The sequence below is a fragment of the Fragaria vesca genome, linkage group LG1, assembly GCF_000184155.1.
Source record: "Fragaria vesca subsp. vesca linkage group LG1, FraVesHawaii_1.0, whole genome shotgun sequence".
NCBI lineage: Eukaryota > Viridiplantae > Streptophyta > Magnoliopsida > Rosales > Rosaceae > Fragaria > Fragaria vesca.
In genome coordinates this window covers 4,706,132-4,725,678 of record NC_020491.1, presented here as the reverse complement: position 1 = coordinate 4,725,678, position 19,547 = coordinate 4,706,132, and the positions used below count along the sequence as shown (strand labels likewise).

Genomic DNA, 19,547 nt, shown 5'->3' with positions numbered 1-19,547 from the left:
CTGCTAGCTCATTACATACATGTACAAGGTAATTTCCCGAGTTAGAATTTGAAGTTATATATCCAAAGTCAAGCTACGCTCCCATGGTGATGAAGAACCCTAATCATATCTAGGGTTTTCATAATGTACGTGGTAGCTAGAGAATTCAGATACAGAAAACATATTGCAAACAGAACACGTTGTATATATATCCGGTTCAAATCCAACACCTCATTGCTCATTAATCTGTTTACATTCTTGTGGTGTACGTACATGCAACGATTTAAACCAGAAGCATAAACTAATGTAGTCGACAATAACCCATGCTTGAAGCTACCTGTGAAAAATGCCTTATCACTTTGCTAGTAATGTCGATCATGTTGTATAATACAATATATATTAACAGCATTACTAAGTAGACTACGTTTGGTTTACATTAGACCGTTCAACTGCATTTGTAATTATAAAATCCATGTCGTGAATCATATGATCCAGAAGAAAATATATATACAATATGATCGAGAAGCATAAATAATTTGGCTTCCGGGGTGACCATCCTATTCATACTGTGCCATGTGTATCGTAGTCATCAGGCACTGACGTATATATGTACCATTACTATAAGTTTTATAACTCTTACGCGCGAGGCTAATCTTAACATCAATTTTTTTGTAAAACACATAAAAAGAAAGCTATGCTTCTCATTGAGAATGACATTAAATTATAAATTAGGTATGGGAGAATATGAAACTAAAGGGCTACTGCCTAAAATTTTGACTAAAATAACACAGACTAAATCGATAAAAAATAAGAGTCACGACAGTTTACATGAGAAAGCTAGTAATTTACAATTTATCTTAACATCGATAATGATTCAAATTTGTAAAGTTAATTTAACGATAACATTATATCATGAGTAACTTTTTTTTTACGAGAGTAAGAAAACTAAAACGGGGTCTGGAATCAGCACGTACTTGCGGAAGAAAACAGGGGGATTATGATAATATGGTTTGATTTGATGAGTGATGGTTTGGAGTTAGGAGCTATTAGTATTGGAATAATCAAATAGAAATAGTTAAGACAAAGCAAAGTGGAGAAAGATGCAGGGAATATATGATATCTACTGTAGATTTAGGGCACATGCAACCTTACAGAGTGGATTACTCCACACGATTTGCAAAGCAGAATCAAGAAGATAGAAGAAAAAAAAGAATTAAGAAATGGAAAACGCTGTGTTTGTTTCTGAAGGGCCATGTAAACTTGAAAGAAAGCCTTAGCTAGCCAAATCCACCATCCACCATTTCCATATCATCCAAATCATCCCCAAATCCTATATTATATGAGATTCCCAGATTAAAAATGAATCATATACAGCACACGGGGACTCGCATGCACCAGACCCCTTTGTATTATGTATGATTTAAGAGAAGGGTTAAGGTAATATGAATTATAGGAGAGAGGCGAGGGTTGCTGGGTTGGTGTGTGCGTACGTGTGTATGTGTGGGATTGATCGATTACAGACATTTCCTGATTGGAGAACTTAAACAAATGATGAGAAGAATCGTTCAGGATTTCTTGAATAAAGTTTAGTTTGATCCAAAATGATCACACTACCTTGCTACCATGCAATATATGGTTCCATGATCTTTTATACATTTATCCGTTGACCATCAAACAATTAACTTTAGAGCAAGAACTTATATATATGTTTTCCTAGCTTAGCTGTTGTGATTCATTTTTGAAGAGTAATATTCTCTTATGATCGAACATCATGGTTTTTCTCATTTCATCTTGTTGTCATATATCTCTATAAATATGATACGGCAAACATACAAGATTTGTATCATTCACACAGTTAGAAATGATACAACTACGTACACAAATATCAAAAATGATATATTATCACGTATCAAGCTTAACATTTTAATGATTGACACAATCATCCATAACTATATATATCGATCTATAACATTTATCTTTCTTTTTAATTAGACATGACCGGTATAAATGTATCAAAATCTTTCTCTCTTTTTTGGACAAAGAATGTATCAAAATCTTAAAAGGGAGATCTTTTGCCTTACCCCTATGCAACCCATATGTACAATATTGCATGTGTGGATCACAAAGTACTGATATTCAGGCAATTGAAAGGCTTGCGGTCTCTGCTGGATTATGAATGAAATGTGCTTTATATATAGACTAATGCTCTAGCTGGTGACCCTTATATCTATAGGCATCTTAAACTAACCTGCATGATTGAGTTAAAGAAACCAACACTGTTGATACATAGATCTCTTATATATATGCTAGCAATGAAGGCAGTGCTGAACTAATTATATATAATGCCCATGAATCAATGTTAAGCCTGGATGGGAGATTCTCTTGTAATTTTTATTCAATACAAAATGTGCAACAGGGTACTCTAAAAGATTTGCATAACTAGGGGATTATAAATGTAGGCACATGTGGAGATGCTACAAAATTCAACACTTGGCCTCTTTTAGGTATGCAAGTCTTGTAAGAAATTAGTTTTGCCTTAATTAAAAATACAAGTAAGGTACTCATGACTTGGAAATGAAGCACATTAAGGCAAATGTTTCCCTTCATTGTATCCCTAATCTTTTGAAAACACAAATCACAAAACCAACATCCCTAGTGCTCTTATGATCTAACTTGGATATCATTTCTGATCTTGTTTGATTTAAAACTCCCATTTGGATTGCCCTAATCTTCTCTTTTAATTCTCACAATGCACACTATGTATCTGGTCCTCAAATTTTGCTCTTCATTGTTTATTTTTAGATGGCCTTTCTACCAATTTCAAAAGTTGTTTATTTCTAAACTTCACATCTTTCAGTTCAGCATCATATATATGATACTAATGCCTAAAATAACGTTATGTAAAATGGAGTATCAGTAAATTTGATGCACTACAAAATTACTTATACATACATAGAACCCATCACCATACACACACATTGCTTTCCACTTGTAAATACTTTCATAGATTGGGATATGATTGATGCACATTGAGTTAGAACATCTTGCTTATATAAGCACTGATGTCATCTCCCTGGTGAAAGTATTAGTATATATAAAGATCCACCCATGCTCACATAGTTGTTTATGTTGGTGTTTGATGAATCTAGGGAATTTTGCCTATATATATGATACCATTGCTACCCAACACAATATATATATGCCTACTTGTTTGTCCTTTTGTTTTCTCTAAAGTATAAAGTAGCTTTATGGTTTGCTCTGCATGCATGCATGTGGTCATATTGAAATTTTATATAAGCTTAAGCTAGCTTTCGTTTTTGTGGTACTATTATTCCCACGTTTTTGATTTTTGAAGATGCTCATGCTACCGCCTACCAGTAAGTCTTAGCAGTATAGTTGAGCAGCTTACGGAGTTAAACTGTTAAACGAAGTGTTCAACTTGAAACCTCAGGATATTAGATGAAGAACCAATGTATATGATTATACTACTCACATTATAGTTCTTGATCACGTGGTCATAATGAAATAGTGAAATGATTTAGAAACCAGGTTGTACTAATTACTCTCTCATACAAATCTTACCATTTAGGGTGTGATTTCGACTCACGAACTCTACTTCTTAAATTTTACCGCTTAAATTGTACATGCCCAAACTGCATCCGAATATGAAATTGAAGATCCACACGTTGGGTGCACTGATCAAATTCCTGTGTGCAGACTGTAATCCCATTCTCAACTTTGGGCCTGTGAACACAAATCTCTACCCGGCCCAGAATGGCCCCAAATGAAAATCGGAGATAGCTGACAGAGGAATCGGATTTGCCTAATCTACGAGGAAGGCAGAGAGTAGAGACAGTGGGAGAAAGATAAGGATTTAAAGCCCCACCTTTCATTTTCCTCTCCTTACCAGTAATAACCATTCATACATATCAGCTTCACACACTCATAGCCTCTCTTTGGGATTCTCCAAAGAACACATTTTGAACTCAATTTTTGGTTAAAGGTACAAACTTTGACTTCATCTGTTTTCTGGGTTCTCAGAAAGTCTGCAGCTTTCTGTGTTTGGATAAGTTTGCTGTAATGGGTTTTCAGTTATGGTGCTTTTGGATAATGAGAACCGGTTTGTTTGTTTGTTTGTTTGTACTTTGCTTGGTTCTTATGGTATTTGTTTGCTTAATTATCAGTTTTGTAGTGTCTGTAAAATGTGGTTTGAATACTGGTTTTGTTTCATTGCGGAAGTTTCAATGATGGTTTGAGTTTGAGGTGTTGGCTATGGGCTGCTGCGATGCTTAGTATTGTTACATTTAACAAACATAAGTTGTTGAAGTCTGGTTAACTGTGGACTGTGTGTGATATGTAATTAGCTAATTGCGTGTTGCTGTGAGAATCTGATTTTGATTGACCAGCATATGCTCTTATGCAAGTGATTGTAGGCAGATGTGGTTAATTTGTTGCGTTGGCGGGATTTTGAAAGTATATGTGAGCAATGGGAGTTCTATGTGTTCATGTTGATAGGCTACAACTGAATATCATTGTTCTTTGATGTGATGCATTTCTGCTTACTCCAAGATGATTTCCCCCCTCTTAATCGTCGTTTTGATGTCCTTTGCAGGTGAGCGAGGGATGAAGTGCTTGTTTTAACAGCAGAATTTACTCCTAGAACTCCATTCAAAATGACGCCTGTAGTTCCATACTCTATAAGCAATGTCTCAGTTTTTCCTGGAACTGCCTTTACCTCAAGAAAGACCAATTCTTTAACCAAATTCAATTTTTCTAGGAATTCCGCTAGACATACTTTATCCCCCCAGAGTTTTCTTTTACCTTTTTCGACCTCTATTAGATTGTTTCCGTTGTACAACAACAGATGCCCTGTACATCATAGTTCTAGAACCTATGTAATATCTGCCACAGGGACTGACGTAGCAGTGGAGCAACCAGACTCAGCCACTGCAGAAGCTACTACTGAAGCCTTGGATAATTCCTCCGATGCAGCTGAAACTATTGAAAAATCCTCCAGCTCTGATGCAAGTTCCGGTCCATCTCAAGCAAGGCGTGCAAGACCTGGTAGGCAAAGCGAGATGCCGCCTGTTAAGAATGAGGAGCTGGTCCCTGGTGCAACTTTTACAGGGAAAGTGAGATCAATCCAGCCATTTGGTGCTTTCATTGATTTTGGAGCTTTCACAGATGGCCTGGTACATGTTTCACAGTTGAGTGATACTTATGTAAAAGATGTAGGAAGTGTTGTTTCTGTTGGGCAAGAGGTGAAGGTGACATTAGTTGAAGCCAATATGGAGACTAAGCGGATTTCTCTCACTATGCGTGAAGGGAAAGATGCTTCTTCCAGTAGTGATAGGGGAGGATCTGATAGGAGAGGTGGTCCAAAGAAAGGAGAGAGGAAAAATGAGGGCAGAAAAAGTTCAAAGTTTGCCAAGGGGCAGGACCTAGTAGGCACAGTGAAGAATTTGGTCAGGGCTGGTGCTTTTATCTCTCTTCCTGAGGGGGAGGAAGGTTTCTTGCCTCAGTCTGAGGAAGTTGATGATGGATTTGCAAGCATGATGGGTGAGACCTCGCTGGAGGTTGGCCAGGAAATTAATGTCCGTGTGTTGCGTATTAGTAGAGGACAAGTGACCTTGACAATGAAGAAAGAAGAAGATCTTCTGAAGTCAGAGTCCCAGATCACTCAAGGAGTCATCCACACAGCCACAAACCCATTTCTCCTGGCTTTTCGCCAAAACAAGGATGTTGCTGCATTTTTGGACGAAAGAGAGAAAACAACTAAAGAAACTGTAACTCCAAAGAGTACGAAAGAATCAACACAGGAAGTGCTGGATAAACAAGTAAACAGTGACATGCAAACTCTTGACGTCCCTTCTGCCGTGGATGAAAGTATTGAGAACGATGGTGCTCCTTTAGAGGTGGCTGATGTGGGAGCCAGTGAAGTAGATGATGCATCAAGCAAAGAGGACCAGGAAAACACTGTTTCTAGTTCAACAGAAACTATAGAAACTACAGATGGTGCAGTCCAAGACATACAAAAGGAAGAGGTGAGTTCCAAAATGTTGGATCCTGAAGAAAGTATATCTCCTACCACAGATTCTGCTATTCAGGAGTCTCCAACTGATGGAGTGGAAAATGATGCAAATCCAGATTTGTCTAGTGAAATAGCTAAGCAAGCATTGCCATCAGATATTGCGATAGCTGAAGAGGTTATAGAGAGTAAAGTAGATGACACAATAGCAAAAGTTGAACCGCAAATAGAACCACCTACTTCAGAGAGCGAAAGTCCTTCAACTCAACTTACTGTAGACGAGGAAGTGCAACCAGCTCCTAATACAAGTGGAAGTATCACCAGCTCAGATGTTCAACCAGATCTTGCTTCTCCTCAAGAGACAAAAGGTTCATAATAAGGTTTTCTTTTTGTTTTGTTTTTTCCCCATTTTTTTTAGTTTCAAGAGTTGTCTGTAATATTGCATTCAAGTAAATTCCAGAAACATCTGTGAGGCCAAGACGGTAACAAAAAATATGGAACCACCTAATTTTTGCATACCATATGCACTTCATGACCAAAGACCCAATACAATATGCTATAAGTTTGCTCTTGCTTTACTGAAGATACAACATAAAAGATCTTGTTCATCAATTTCCGTTATACAATGAGCCACAAAGCCAACCTAATCACTTTTGAGTTGACTAAAGGTTGTTTTGCTTGGTTATTTTGCTGAATATAATGCATTTAAAAAGTTGGGCATCAAATCAGGTAATTAATGATGATCTAAAAACTCAGGGAATTATGTCTTTAATATCATGTGCACTGACACATAACCTGTTTCTTAGGCTATTAAATTGACTACTGAAGTATGAGGATCTAGAGTTATTTTTAAGGATTTGGGAAAACTTAGAATAGAAGGAAGCATGGTTCTGAATGTTTTGTTTGGACTTCTCTGTATATATGTTTACTCACTCCCGCACATCAGACGTGGTAAGTAGTTTCATGCTACAAAAGTACAGAGCATTGCTGCTTCGTAGATATTTATTTATGTTTGAAACAATTATTGTGTGGTGTTACCGTAAGATGCTGAATGATATTGCTGGTGTGAGCCTGGATCCTTGATAGATACCTATCTTAAAATATGGAATTGTTCTGTCAGGTAATCTAATAGTAACCCTTATTAGCCAATTGCATCTGCCTCTAATTTTATATATTTTGGATTACAGCAACTATATCACCAGCTCTTGTAAAACAGCTCCGTGACGAGTCAGGAGCTGGAATGATGGACTGCAAAAAGGCTTTGTCAGAGTCTGGAGGAGACATTGTCAAAGCCCAGGAGTTCCTTAGAAAGAAAGGCTTAGCAAGTGCAGACAAGAAAGCCAGCAGAGTCACCGCTGAAGGGAGAATAGGTTCGTACATTCATGATAGCAGGATTGGTATCTTACTGGAGGTAAACTGCGAGACAGATTTTGTTTCCCGGGGTGACATTTTCAAGGAGCTGGTCGATGATTTAGCCATGCAAGCAGCTGCATGCCCTCAAGTACAGTACGTTACTACAGAAGATGTTCCGGAGGAGTTTGTAAACAAGGAAAGAGAGATTGAGATGCAGAAAGAAGATCTTTTGTCAAAGCCAGAGCAGATTAGATCAAAGATTGTTGACGGGAGGATCAAGAAGAGGCTTGATGAGCTGGCATTGCTTGAGCAGCCCTACATCAAGAATGATAAGGTGGTGGTGAAGGACTGGGTGAAGCAAACGATTGCAACCATTGGGGAAAACATAAAAGTGAAGAGGTTTGTGCGTTTCAATCTGGGCGAAGGCTTGGAAAAACGGAGTCAGGATTTTGCAGCTGAAGTGGCTGCCCAAACTGCAGCAAAAAAGGTGCCTGCAGCAGGGAAAGAACAGCCTGCTGCAGTTGAAGCAAAGGAAATAGTTCAGAAGTAAGCGATTTTTTCCCATGGTCAGGTGTTTAACATGTATTCTTGCTTCTTATATACATTTTGTGGATGTGACCTATATTCATCACCTGTTGCAGGGCACCAACTGTAGCTATTTCTGCTGCTTTGGTTAAACAACTAAGGGAAGAAACTGGAGCGGGAATGATGGACTGCAAGAAAGCTCTCTCTGAAACTGGAGGGGATATAGAGAAGGCACAAGAGTACCTCAGAAAGAAGGGTCTTTCTTCTGCCGAAAAGAAATCCAGTCGGCTTGCTGCTGAAGGCAGGATAGGATCTTACATTCATGATGCTCGCATTGGAGTTCTGATTGAAGTCAACTCTGAGACAGACTTTGTTGGTCGAAGTGAAAAGTTCAAGGAGTTGGTTGATGACCTGGCAATGCAAGTTGTGGCCTGCCCACAGGTGCAATTTGTATCCATCGAAGACATTCCAGAGAGTATTGTAAAGAAGGAAAAAGAGCTTGAGATGCAGAGGGAGGATCTTCTGTCCAAACCTGAAAACATTAGGGAGAGAATCGTGGAGGGAAGGATCTCAAAGAGGTTTGGGGAGCTTGCTCTGTTGGAGCAACCTTTTATCAAAGATGATAGTTTATTGGTGAAGGATCTGGTGAAGCAGACTGTTGCTGCTCTTGGGGAAAATATAAAAGTTCGAAGGTTTGTTCGGTTCACTCTTGGGGAGACAGTTGAGGGTACGAAATCAGAAGCTGAAGCGTAGGACAAGGACAAACATCAACTTAGCATCGAGCAGAGGTGGTTACTCTAATTATAGATGGGGAAATGAGATGATTGTTTCCTGTTTTGGTTTTAGTATGTAGCTCAGATGCTGGGGTTATATGGTGTCACTAAAGCTACAGTTTTTTTGTCATCTGTTTTTTCTTCGTTTGCTGCACCATGATGGAAATATACCTCCCTTTTTTTGTCCGAAATATATACCTCACTATAATTTGTTAAAATTGTGATGCTAATGATTCCAGTTGAATGATAAGAAATTTGCTTAAATTTTGAAGTTCTACTCACACATCACCTGTGCTCTTTGTTTTGACCTGACTGTATGGTATTTTATTTTTGACCCCTAAAATTCCTTCATTTTGCAAATGCGTACTGTTCAGCCAAGCTCACAATTGAATGTAGAATATGGTATTCCATAAAGCTTGGACAATGTTTCATTGACATTGTTGCCTAACTTGCCTTCTGAAGAGTTTCACCAAAATCTCATGTGACACAATTTGTATTGAGCCTGCTTTAACTACCTGGATTGGAGGCTTGTTCATGTGGAGTGGCAGATAAATTTGCTTGGTTTGCAAATGGAACACAGCATTTTCATTCCCAAATGAGAATGGTGGTTGATGCAAGTAACCTTCTCCCCAAATGGAACACAACATTTTCATTCCACCCTTGGCCTCTGCCGAAACAGGGCAGGGACAAACACCAATAAAAACGTGCCAATTTCGGATCATTATGCATACTTATAACATTGAAAGGCTTCTACATTCTAAAGAAATTGCATGCAACAACAATACAGACACGAGGTTGAGAAACTCTGTCAAAAAGAGGTCGCCTATTCAACTATTACATTGGTTTCCTCTGAGAAAGCCAATAGATTCTTGATGAAAACAATAACACATTCCCACATTAACATTCAATGTATGTTTCACCTATAATACACAATACATGTGCTAGATCTACGAACCCTGCCTACTCTTGGGAACAAATCGCCACAAGTCCACAGCAATATCCACCTCTCGTTTCTTATGAAACTTGTATGTTTGTGGTAAATCATATCGAAGCTGACAACAAAGGAGACAACAGAATAACATTAATCTCATTTCAGCACACTAACTCATGCTAGTTAATCAACACATTAAACAGCTAACTGGTATGTAGTTTAGGTTCTATACAATGATCCGGAAGTCACAGCAGATATAAAAACCTACAATAAGCAAAACTATCTTTACCCACCTCACATATAACCTCAGCACTACTAGCATTGAACTGCCGCAAGGCTGCCCTTTTCACATGCTGCAACGACCAAAACAGATTTCATCACTAGATGTACTCACAGTAAAATACCTTTCTAAGTAACAAAACATTCTGCAGCAAAAGACTTACATCTCTTGTGGAGGTTTTATGTAACGAATAAACAGCTTGAGAAGCAACCTGACAAAGGAAAAAAGTTGAGGGACACATATCAGAACTGAGATTGATGAGCTTCAGTTTAACTTGATAAAACCACTAATAATTACAGAAATGTTAAATTTAAAGATGAATTTGGCAAACGAAGTCAGAGACCAGTCCCTCTGCTTACCTTCAAAGCCACAGAGAGAAAATCCATGTCAGCACCCTTTTGCCGAGTTCCAAATGGAGGATTCATTACAACAGTATCAACAACTTCAGCTGAGAAAGGACCAAGACTAGATGATGAAAAACCGCAGAAGCAAATGCCAGGTGAAACTATGTTTTTTGACAAGATGGGGTTCTGTTACCTCTCCATCCTAAGTTCTTGATGTTGCCTTGAATATACTCTATATCCAACTGCAGGAATATCAACAAAAATAAGGCACTAGCCCTAAGGCACAAATGAATCAATTTTTGACCCCATGATAAACACCTCAAGAAACAGAATGGCTGGAGCTTTTTTATGCTTGAAACACCATTATATGGCAGAGATATATCTAAAACCCATAACCATATAATTTTGTAAACTATATACAATCCTTTTTAGAAGCATATTAAGGCATAAAGAGCTGTAAAGAATAAAACCACCAAAGGAATAAAGGAAGTGATCGAACCTCAAGTTCCTCAGCATTTAGTGATGCTACTTCAAGAGATTCTGGATCGACGTCAATGCCAATCACATGTCTGTGAACAGTGAACACCAGAAAGTATTTAACCACCACCAGAATGAAGAAGTATTCATACAAAAATTTACAAATTTTCCACCTACAAACTAGAGCAGGTTAGGGTACTTAATCTAACAGCAAGTTAAAGTAACAAATGAGGAACAAAAACAAAAGCAAGGGAAAGATGCTACTCACTCTGCACCCAAGAGTCCAGCTGCTACCCCCAATGTACCACAACCACAACCAAAATCAGCCACAACCTTGTCACACACATCCTCAAATGAATTCTCTGCCTAAACCCATCAAAAACCATGTAAGGCCAAGCTCATGGTTATAAAGACTAGCACCTTAACTTGCTAAGCTATTTGATTCTCAGTATTACTCTATACCCAATTTCAGCATAAGCCCAAAGGCAAGAATTGCATATTGATATAAAGTATGGAGCTTTTTGAAGAAAAAGAGAACATGAGGATAAAGAGCAGAGGACTTACAGTGTAGAGCATGCGAGATGCAATGTGGGCTCCAGTTGGGTATTGTTCCAGCTCCACCTGCAACCAAGAATATGCAGTTAAAACCATTGCTTCAACTGTTTGAGAGACATAGAGAGAGAAAGACAGAGAATCAGAGAGTGGTTAACCTTTGGGTTTGAGAACTGTTGGAGAGCACCAAGAAGGCTTTCGAGCTGCTTTAGTTTCATGTTGAGACCCAGAATCAAGGAATCTGCAAAGGTCTCCTTTCTTTTCTTCTTTTTTAGATTTTCAACCCTATTATAACGGGTACGGGTTTGACCCGAGTTCACTTCTCAAGTCCAAAGCCTACCCAGGCCCAACTTTTACTATCAAAACTCAGAAATTCGACATGATCCTAAAGTTATTCTTTTTTAGGAAAATAACGAAATGCACAAAAACAGTTAAACTAAAACTCATCTCAATGAAAAAAGTTTATCACGTCTCATTCCAATAAATCTAAATAAAAAGACGACTATATCCTTATTCTAAATTATTTACACCAACCACCGTATCAAATCTAAACAACTCTCTCTCTCTCTCTGGCAAATGCCGTCTCCTCTCTCATCGCACCGCCGAGCCACGACTCTCTCTCTTTCTCATGCCGATGCCGTCTCCTCTCTCGTCGCACTGCCGAGCCACGAGACATCATCGTCTTCGTGAGCAGGACCTCTTTCTCGGGCGACGACACAGATACGAAGACGCATGGCGGCTGCCGTCCGTCGTCGATCGTCGATCGCGCCTTCTGCTTTCGTCTCCGCCGGGCTAGCTCTCTGTGAATCGGGAAATGGTGTTGCCGGTACCCTCTGAGCACGACGAGGCTCAGTCGTTGCTGTGAGATTTTGGCGATGTCGACTCGTGACGACTCGTGACGATTGAACTCTAAGAGCTTCCAGGTGGCCTCAGAGCACAAGGAGAAGCCACCGCGGGCCTTCAATGACTCAAATTAAGGAAATCTCTTATTCCATGTATGTCATCTGTTTAAAGTAGTGGTTAATAGATCTTTGACTCTTTTCCATTTGTATAGTTTGAAATGATTATATTATGTCGTGAGTTTTGGTCTATGAGAATAGCTTGTTTTGTGGCTGTTAAACAAGTCAATTAATTTGTGGTGTGGAGTTTGTTTTCTTGGCTTTGTAATTCTAGTGGTGGATTGAGTTTTGAATTTTTGCTGTGTCAAAAAAACACTTGGGAGGTATTGACGGGGAGCTAGCTAGCTAACTGAGTCTGTTAGCTATATATTGTAATTGAGGATTTCTATGAGTTTGCAGTACAAAGAAGACTATAAATGTGGAAATTTAATATGCTGTTTTGTTTTGCAAATTTTTAGTTTAGAAATCATAATAGAGTGATATTTGAACAGAAAGTATATTTTAACATGATTATTAGGGTCAGTTGCAGATTATTGGGTGTCAGTGACTCGATTACTGAGGATCAATAATCGATTACTAGGCGTCAGTAACTTGATTACTGGGGTCAGTAACTCGAGTTACTAGGGTCAATAGCCTTTTAGGGAATCATTACTCAATTATTGGGGGTCAGTAACTCAGTTCTGACGGCCGGTGACCAAAGTAACTCAGTTACTAGGGGTCAATAACTAATTATTGGTTGTCACTAAGAGCAACTTCAATGAAGTTGTCAAAATGCTATTGTCAAATTTGAATTTGACTAGCGACGTGGCTGTGTCAAAATTGGCAAAAATCAACTCCAACCAAAGTGTCTAATTTAAATCATATTCTATTTATTTCTAACATAAAAAATAAATTTTTTTTCTCTTATTTATCTCTTGTGCTGCACAACCTACACCCACAGCCACCCACTTTTTACCTCTCCATCGTTGCCTTCCTCCTCCTCCTTTCCTCTGTTTCTTCTCCTCCTCTCCCTCTCGTTTTTTTCTTTCTTCTCCAACTCTTCTCTTTCTAATCAAAGAGACTTTGAACACAGATCAAATCTTTTATAACTTAGTTTGTTCAAGCCACCTTTTTTTCCTTACTCGTTTTTCTTCTTCTTAATTCTTACCTAAAGCCTACAGAAATCCACTCACTCCAGAAAAATCCTCACACAATCGAAGCCCCAATTTCAAGATTCAGTTCTTCTAAATCCCTTTTAATTTTATTTACAGACCCAATGAGAAACTGTATTCTGAAATTTGGATCTTTTTGAAGGTGGTGGTGAGAAATTGTGTTCTGAAATTTGGATCTTTTTGATGAAGAGAGCTTCTCAGCAGAGAAGGAAGAGAGAAGGAATAGGAACAATAGAATAAGATTTGACATGCTTGGTTCATACGGTCAAATTTGACAATGTTGTGCTCAAGGTCAAATCCAGGTCGGAATTGACACAGCCACGTCGTATTTGACATCTTCAATGGAGGAACCAAAAGTTGTCAAAACTAGCTGTTGAGCCTCCGCCCTGTCATTTGACAGGTTCGTTGGAGATGCTCTAACTGGTCAGTAACTAGTTATTGGGGGTCAATAACTGGTTACTGGGTGTCAGTAATTGGTCATTAACTGGTTACTGGGGTTCAGTAACTAGTTATTGGGGGTCAGTAATTGGTTACTGGGGAAATTCCGGTGACCGGAGTCCGACGGTCGAGAAATTCTGATGACCGGAGTCCAGTGGCCGTCGACCAGAGTCTGGCGACCGTTGACCGGAGTCCGGCGGCCGGTGACCGGAGTCCAGTGAGGTTCCGGCCAATTATTCTCTTTCTTCCACTTTCTCTCTCTATGCATGTCTAAGGGGTAAGGGTAAAATAGTCTTAAAATAATATGGTTTATTAAGACTTTAGTAAATATTTGTGCATTTGGGCATAAAAATGGTTACCTTATATTGGAATGGGCTAATGAAAAAGATTATCATTGGAATAGGAAATGAAGGGTTTAAATTAGTACTAAGTGAGCATTTTCCTTTCTTTTTTCGCCTCCGAGTAATTCCCAATACAAAAGTCAAAATTGATATCAGAATTGATCGATATATTTCTCGAAATAAAAAATAAGGAAACGAAAGACGAAACATAAATCGTGAATCATGTTTGTGAATGTAGGTAGCTTCTGAGCTGATCAAGGCATCAGTGGAGCCAATTCTGGAGAAGTACACGCCAATCATATTGTCATATAATCGCAAGAATGCTACTTTAATTGAATAATTTGAATGGTATTGATAATGTGCATTATGTGGTTTCTAAGTTTAGAAGCTCTAGTCACATTATATAGTTTGCAAAGATGGTATTATGTAATCCGGTTATCTTTATGTGGATTATACAGTATGGAATGGTTTTAGATTAGAGTTTCCGGTTTTTTTTTTTTTTCATTAAAGGGAATGAGCCGTGAAAATGGCACGGCTCTGGGCATTGCTGAAGGTTTACAATGCATGGGAACAGGCAAACTAGTTGACGGAGTGGTGTTTACGAAAACCATGTATAAATTGGGAGCATGAGAACTTGATTTAGAGCATATGAAAAGACATTGTATCCGGATCAAGGTTCTAAAAACGCTAGGCGCTAGTCGGGCGGACAGCACCTAAAAGATTAATCGGGGATTAATCGGTTTTCTATTTTTGTATATATTTTATTTTCTAATTATAGATAATTATATAAATATAAATAAAATATGTATTATAAAGATTATAATTATTGTAACATGCGATTCTTTACTAAAATAATCATTTAAAATAATTATTAATCACTTAATTGAACTATAGTAGTCTGACTTTACCAAACCACTCTCCAGTCTCCACCTTTTAGAAGCATTGATGATTCGATATTAGGCAGAAGTGCATGACTGCTGGTGGTCAACAACAACTACTAATAAGTGATAAGTCATAGTACTGTTCTGAAAGCACTTTGGCATTAGGAGATATGTACAGCAAAAAGCACTTTGACATTAACCAGTTTAATTGTATGAAGAAGAACTACAGAATATTAGTAGGGGGTTTCTATCAAATTTCAGACAGGAACCGTTTTAGTCTTTAAAGTTGAGAGAGAGCCATCATCCGAGTAGTAACGTGCCCCTTATTAGTTTGGGTCCGGTTCAAGAGACATAATTTTTGACACTATTTTTTACATCAATTTTTGTCCCTTAGATTTAAGTTGATCAAATGGTTGTTATTAATTGAGAGAATGATTTAACAAGTGACATGGTAATAATATTAATTGTTAATTAAAATATATATATATATAAATTGAATTCTTTTTATGAGAAAAAAAAACGAAAAAAAAGTTTTAACATTATTAAAAGAAGAACATGCATGGGTGTTCTTCAACGAAACTGCAGAACTAAGTTCAAGTTCATGCAAACAGCAAAATGGTGTATTACTTCCCCCATCAAAAATATTAAAACACCACTTCTTCAAATAAAAAATGTCAAATCTGAGGTCCTATTAAACTAGTTCGTTATGAATCATAGTATTCAATTTCTTCCTGCTTATTCTAAAAGTAGAGAATTAGGGTTTGCTCAAGTCCCTAATCTCATTGCAGATTGCCGAGGCATTAAACAAGATATTGCCCCTTTTTTTTATCAATTAGTTTAAGGATCGGAATTCATTGAAGAAGATTGATGTGGATGTTTAAAAGAAAAAAATATTAAATGTGGATTCTCAATTTGTTAGGACCCCAGATTGGTGTTTTGATTAAAGAACATAAGTGTTCTTCTGAAGTTAGATCGATTATGTAAAACTTTTTATTTTTGTTTTTTTTGTTTTATAAAATAATTACATATATATATATTGTATCTTTAATTGACAATTAATATTATTGCTATGTCACTTGTCAAATCACACTCTCAATTAATAACAACCATTTGATTAACTTAAATCTAAAAGACAAAAATTGATGTAAAAAATAATGTCAAAAATTGTGTTTCTTGATCCGGATCCTATTAGTTTTGAGCTTAACCTTCTTATTCAATATTCCAAAAAATTGCTGCTTATTTCATTTGTTCCACCTGTCAGCAACCTTGCTCATAGTTGTAGGCACACCAAACTAGTAATATTAGTAGTTCAACACTACATTCAGTACATTGTTCATTTCCCTTTGTACTGTTCAAAAGGATTGTCGACTAGCTTTGCAGCCAGCTATAAGAATACAACTTAAAAGGGGAGAGCATGAATTAAACTAGACATGTTTACAGTACCGATTTTCCATTAGTTTGTTACCCTAGATATTCAATATGTAGAAGCATAGATATGCTGATAACAGCTACCTCCACCTTATGAGCCATTCAGAGCCCAATCTTGTGAGCTACTCAGGTGCCACCTTGGTTGCTGATAACAGCTACCTCCAACATCACTTTGCTTAGAGTATCCATTCATGGTGATGATGATACTAATTACTATTTTTGCACTTCTGCATGGCCCTTGGGGCTGTAACAAAGAAAACAAGATCATAAGGATCCTAGTTAATGATTTATCACAGCAATGGCCAAGGAAAATTGACTGCACATTCAAAATATGGCAACCATCAAGGCCTAAACCAAAATCATCTTTTTCAGTATATTTTTAGCACTAAAACAAGTCGGCAAATGTTTTTTTGGTAGTAATGTGGAAACAATCGAAACATTATAACAGATTTAAGAAACTTAAACATATAATAACTCGTTAAAACAGATCATGAAGAATGAAACTACAGTACATACCTAGCCCTATAGCTTCTGAACTCTTCATAATCCTCATCCTTCTACACGAGTCGGTGAACATTCTGCAAGAATAAGCAATCATAAGAAAAGATGCAATCGTTTCTACAAACCCTAAGTAAAGCTATAAACTTATGCTTAGCTGTAGTGAAATTGCCAGTACTCCACATCATATGATGTCGAGTTACTAAATTAAATTGCAATAATGGCAATTAGCATATTCTGTTAGATGGATTGACCTCTTGAATAGCTATTATTTAGCAGTAATTAACAAGGAATATAGTTCATATAATCTACAAATCTCTGGTCTCAAAAAGTCAACACTTACTGCCAGGGGACATCACCAACTAGCATCCAATCACCATCCTTGTCTTCATAGGTGAGGACGTATTCAGCACCATGGAGAAGATCCATTAATCGACTCTCGCTCATTCCATCTTGACTTGAAACTCCATGTGGGCCACATTGACCTGAATAAGTTTCAATTGTTAGAGAGAAGCTCTTCAAATCGAAGATGTTACCAGCATTTTCAAGAAAACATTGCCAATCAGGAAAACATGAGAACGAATGCACCTTTCGCCTTTTTTCATATTTTTTTTTATATATTCATGTGTAAGCATGTAAAAATGTATGGACATAATAATCAAAGAAGTGATCCAAGTGAGAACACTAGCAGACCTTTTGAGAACTCTAGCAGACCTGGATCCTATTGGCCGAGTCTAGGAAAGTACACACGCTCGTATCCTTTTACAAATTCTATATAAGTTTTTACAAATGGACCAACCATTTCAATAACATAAACAGTCCATTAGAAAGTCAAGTGGAAATTGGTTAATTGAATACTGTTGATGAATAGAATCAGATGAGCTAATTAAGGTCTTTGGTGGCTTAGGTTTCGTTGGAATTTAAAGGACATCTGCACAGAACCTAGTGTGCATGTATTACACCAGTTCACTCAAATTCTAAGATATGAATCCATGATTTATGCTAAACCCAGTTTCCCAAGAGAAATCCAAACATTTACCAACTATTTTCATTCATTTCCAGTTCTGTTCTTCCCAAATAAAGAGTTCTAAAGACATTTTTGTTTAGGTAAGTATTTTTAGCGAAGGAATTGATCTTGAGCTCTGATCCCTAACTTTCTTCGAAATGATTCCAAACCAAAAGGTAGTACTAGACCGTGGTGAAGGGATAGATAGATTGGCAACCATAATGGAAGTTCAACAGAAACAAATAAGAGTAAAAAAGATAATATACCAATTGTAAAGCAGCTGAACATCTTTTCCAAAGCTAATGATAGATCCACATAGCTGCCATAGGTTTTGAGATCAACTTTCCTCAGGTATGGTGCACCATCCATGCTGACCTTAATATAAAGACACCCTGCTCCCATCTTGCCTTCTGCATCATCATCCTTTTTGGAAGGAATGGATGCCATTGAATTCTTCCGGAATGAACGAATTGGTGGCCATCCAACAACCTGAGCCCTGTCACACATGACATGAGAGAAAATTAGAGTTTGCTATCAATTTCTTAGTTAAGAGCCATAATTGCTGCAGTCCTGTACAATCTATGACTCATCTACACAAGCTTAAGAAATCTATAAAATAAACTCTTACTGGTGTGAAACAGATCTGGAGACATGCATGCAAAAGTAGAAGGGGGTTAGGATTCACAGATGGTATCTTGACATAACTTACCCAGTAGTTTCAAGTTAGTTAAACCATTTGCACACAGTAAAATTCAAACAAAGAGCATGCAACACCATAGAAATGTCAAGACAGCCAACAAAATCCAGAGACTTTTGTGATCCAACAACCCAATTAAACAGAAGGCTTCTTTATTAACAATAAATGACAAGCTACAATCATATAGCATGAACAAAAATTAAAAACCCATCAAGAAGTCAGTGTCATAGACCATCTAGAAAGATAAGCAAACACCATAATTCAGCAACCAAAATACATTTAATCATCTACAGAAGAAGCAATTGAAGTAGAAAGAAAGCTACTTACTTTGCAGCAGGAGCAGAAACCTGAGGCTTCTTCTCATGCAACGGGTTTGGAGACTGTTGTAAAACCCCATCTTTCACAGCAGAGATTTGTTGACTTTTACACTCAGACCCAGCAAGACCTTTGCCACCATTAACACCTCTAGGAGATACCAAGCTACCACCTTTACCCAACTCAGCTTCAGATCCACCACTCCCAGAGAAAACCCACTTCCCAGAAGCTCCATCAATGGCGTCAGAGAACACCCTCTTGGCTCCAGACACACAGGGTTTAAGTGAAAACCCAGTTTTGTCCTCCACACTATCTCTCTTAGGGGACTCAGAGCCAGGCAAGCCCAGCCTGAGCTCAGTGGCTTTGAGGTTCCAAGCTGCAGCTCCTCCCTTGTCAGAGGCTTCCATGGACTCTGATAAGCCTATGTAATCATGCTCCAAGGACATAGACATTGATATCTCTTCAAGACACAGTAAGCATTAAGCAAATTTGAAACAAAAATTAAAAGGAGACAAAACAGAAGCTTTGTTTCAGATTGCAACTAAATGTAAAGAGGATATGGTGGTGGTGTTGGTGAGTGGAGATGAAGAAGATGGAGAAGAATGAGAGAGAGAGAGAGAGAGAGAGAGAGAGAGAGAGAGAGAGAGAGAG

General features: G+C 37.8%; 3 protein-coding genes across 3 annotated transcripts; 1 reads left to right on the top strand and 2 right to left on the bottom strand.

Moving 5' to 3' along the window:
• Positions 1 to 3,909: 3,909 nt before the first annotated feature.
• On the top strand, positions 3,910 to 8,874 carry LOC101312281. Its single transcript, XM_004287397.1, has 4 exons — positions 3,910 to 3,982; positions 4,592 to 6,375; positions 7,195 to 7,906; positions 8,002 to 8,874. The coding sequence occupies exons 2-4, from the start codon at positions 4,653 to 4,655 to the stop codon at positions 8,636 to 8,638; spliced, it is 3,072 nt and encodes a 1,023-aa protein (XP_004287445.1). The 5' UTR covers positions 3,910 to 3,982; positions 4,592 to 4,652; the 3' UTR covers positions 8,639 to 8,874.
• Positions 8,875 to 9,365: 491 nt separating this feature from the next.
• Positions 9,366 to 11,470, bottom strand: LOC101311993 (methyltransferase-like protein 5-like). Its single transcript, XM_004287396.1, has 9 exons — positions 11,401 to 11,470; positions 11,255 to 11,311; positions 10,959 to 11,056; positions 10,713 to 10,782; positions 10,407 to 10,455; positions 10,229 to 10,317; positions 10,033 to 10,080; positions 9,883 to 9,942; positions 9,366 to 9,710 (listed from the first exon to the last, which is right to left on the bottom strand). Exons 1-9 carry the CDS (start codon positions 11,458 to 11,460, stop codon positions 9,606 to 9,608), a joined length of 636 nt encoding a protein of 211 aa, XP_004287444.1. The 5' UTR covers positions 11,461 to 11,470; the 3' UTR covers positions 9,366 to 9,605.
• A 4,796-nt stretch (positions 11,471 to 16,266) lies between these two features.
• LOC101311700 (auxin-responsive protein IAA27-like) lies at positions 16,267 to 19,512 on the bottom strand. Its single transcript, XM_004287395.1, has 5 exons — positions 18,909 to 19,512; positions 18,151 to 18,380; positions 17,222 to 17,363; positions 16,897 to 16,958; positions 16,267 to 16,624 (listed from the first exon to the last, which is right to left on the bottom strand). The coding sequence occupies exons 1-5, from the start codon at positions 19,346 to 19,348 to the stop codon at positions 16,587 to 16,589; spliced, it is 912 nt and encodes a 303-aa protein (XP_004287443.1). The 5' UTR covers positions 19,349 to 19,512; the 3' UTR covers positions 16,267 to 16,586.
• Between the last annotated feature and the right edge of the window lie 35 nt (positions 19,513 to 19,547).

Excerpts from the sequence above, each read along its gene's own strand:
- LOC101312281 (XM_004287397.1), top strand. The coding sequence starts at position 4,653 with ATGACGCCTGTAGTTCCATACTCTATAAGCAATGTCTCAGTTTTTCCT. Across the intron at positions 6,376-7,194 it reads TTCTCCTCAAGAGACAAAAG|CAACTATATCACCAGCTCTT; the intron begins GTTCATAATAAG and ends TTTGGATTACAG. Across the intron at positions 7,907-8,001 it reads GCAAAGGAAATAGTTCAGAA|GGCACCAACTGTAGCTATTT; the intron begins GTAAGCGATTTT and ends CACCTGTTGCAG.
- LOC101311700 (XM_004287395.1), bottom strand. The coding sequence starts at position 19,348 with ATGTCTATGTCCTTGGAGCATGATTACATAGGCTTATCAGAGTCCATG. Across the intron at positions 18,381-18,908 it reads GTTTCTGCTCCTGCTGCAAA|GGCTCAGGTTGTTGGATGGC; the intron begins GTAAGTAGCTTT and ends CATGTGTGACAG. Across the intron at positions 16,959-17,221 it reads GTTGGTGATGTCCCCTGGCA|AATGTTCACCGACTCGTGTA; the intron begins GTAAGTGTTGAC and ends TTATTCTTGCAG.
- LOC101311993 (XM_004287396.1), bottom strand. The coding sequence starts at position 11,460 with ATGAAACTAAAGCAGCTCGAAAGCCTTCTTGGTGCTCTCCAACAGTTC. Across the intron at positions 10,456-10,712 it reads TAAATGCTGAGGAACTTGAG|TTGGATATAGAGTATATTCA; the intron begins GTTCGATCACTT and ends ATATTCCTGCAG. Across the intron at positions 10,318-10,406 it reads CAAGAACTTAGGATGGAGAG|CTGAAGTTGTTGATACTGTT; the intron begins GTAACAGAACCC and ends GTCCTTTCTCAG.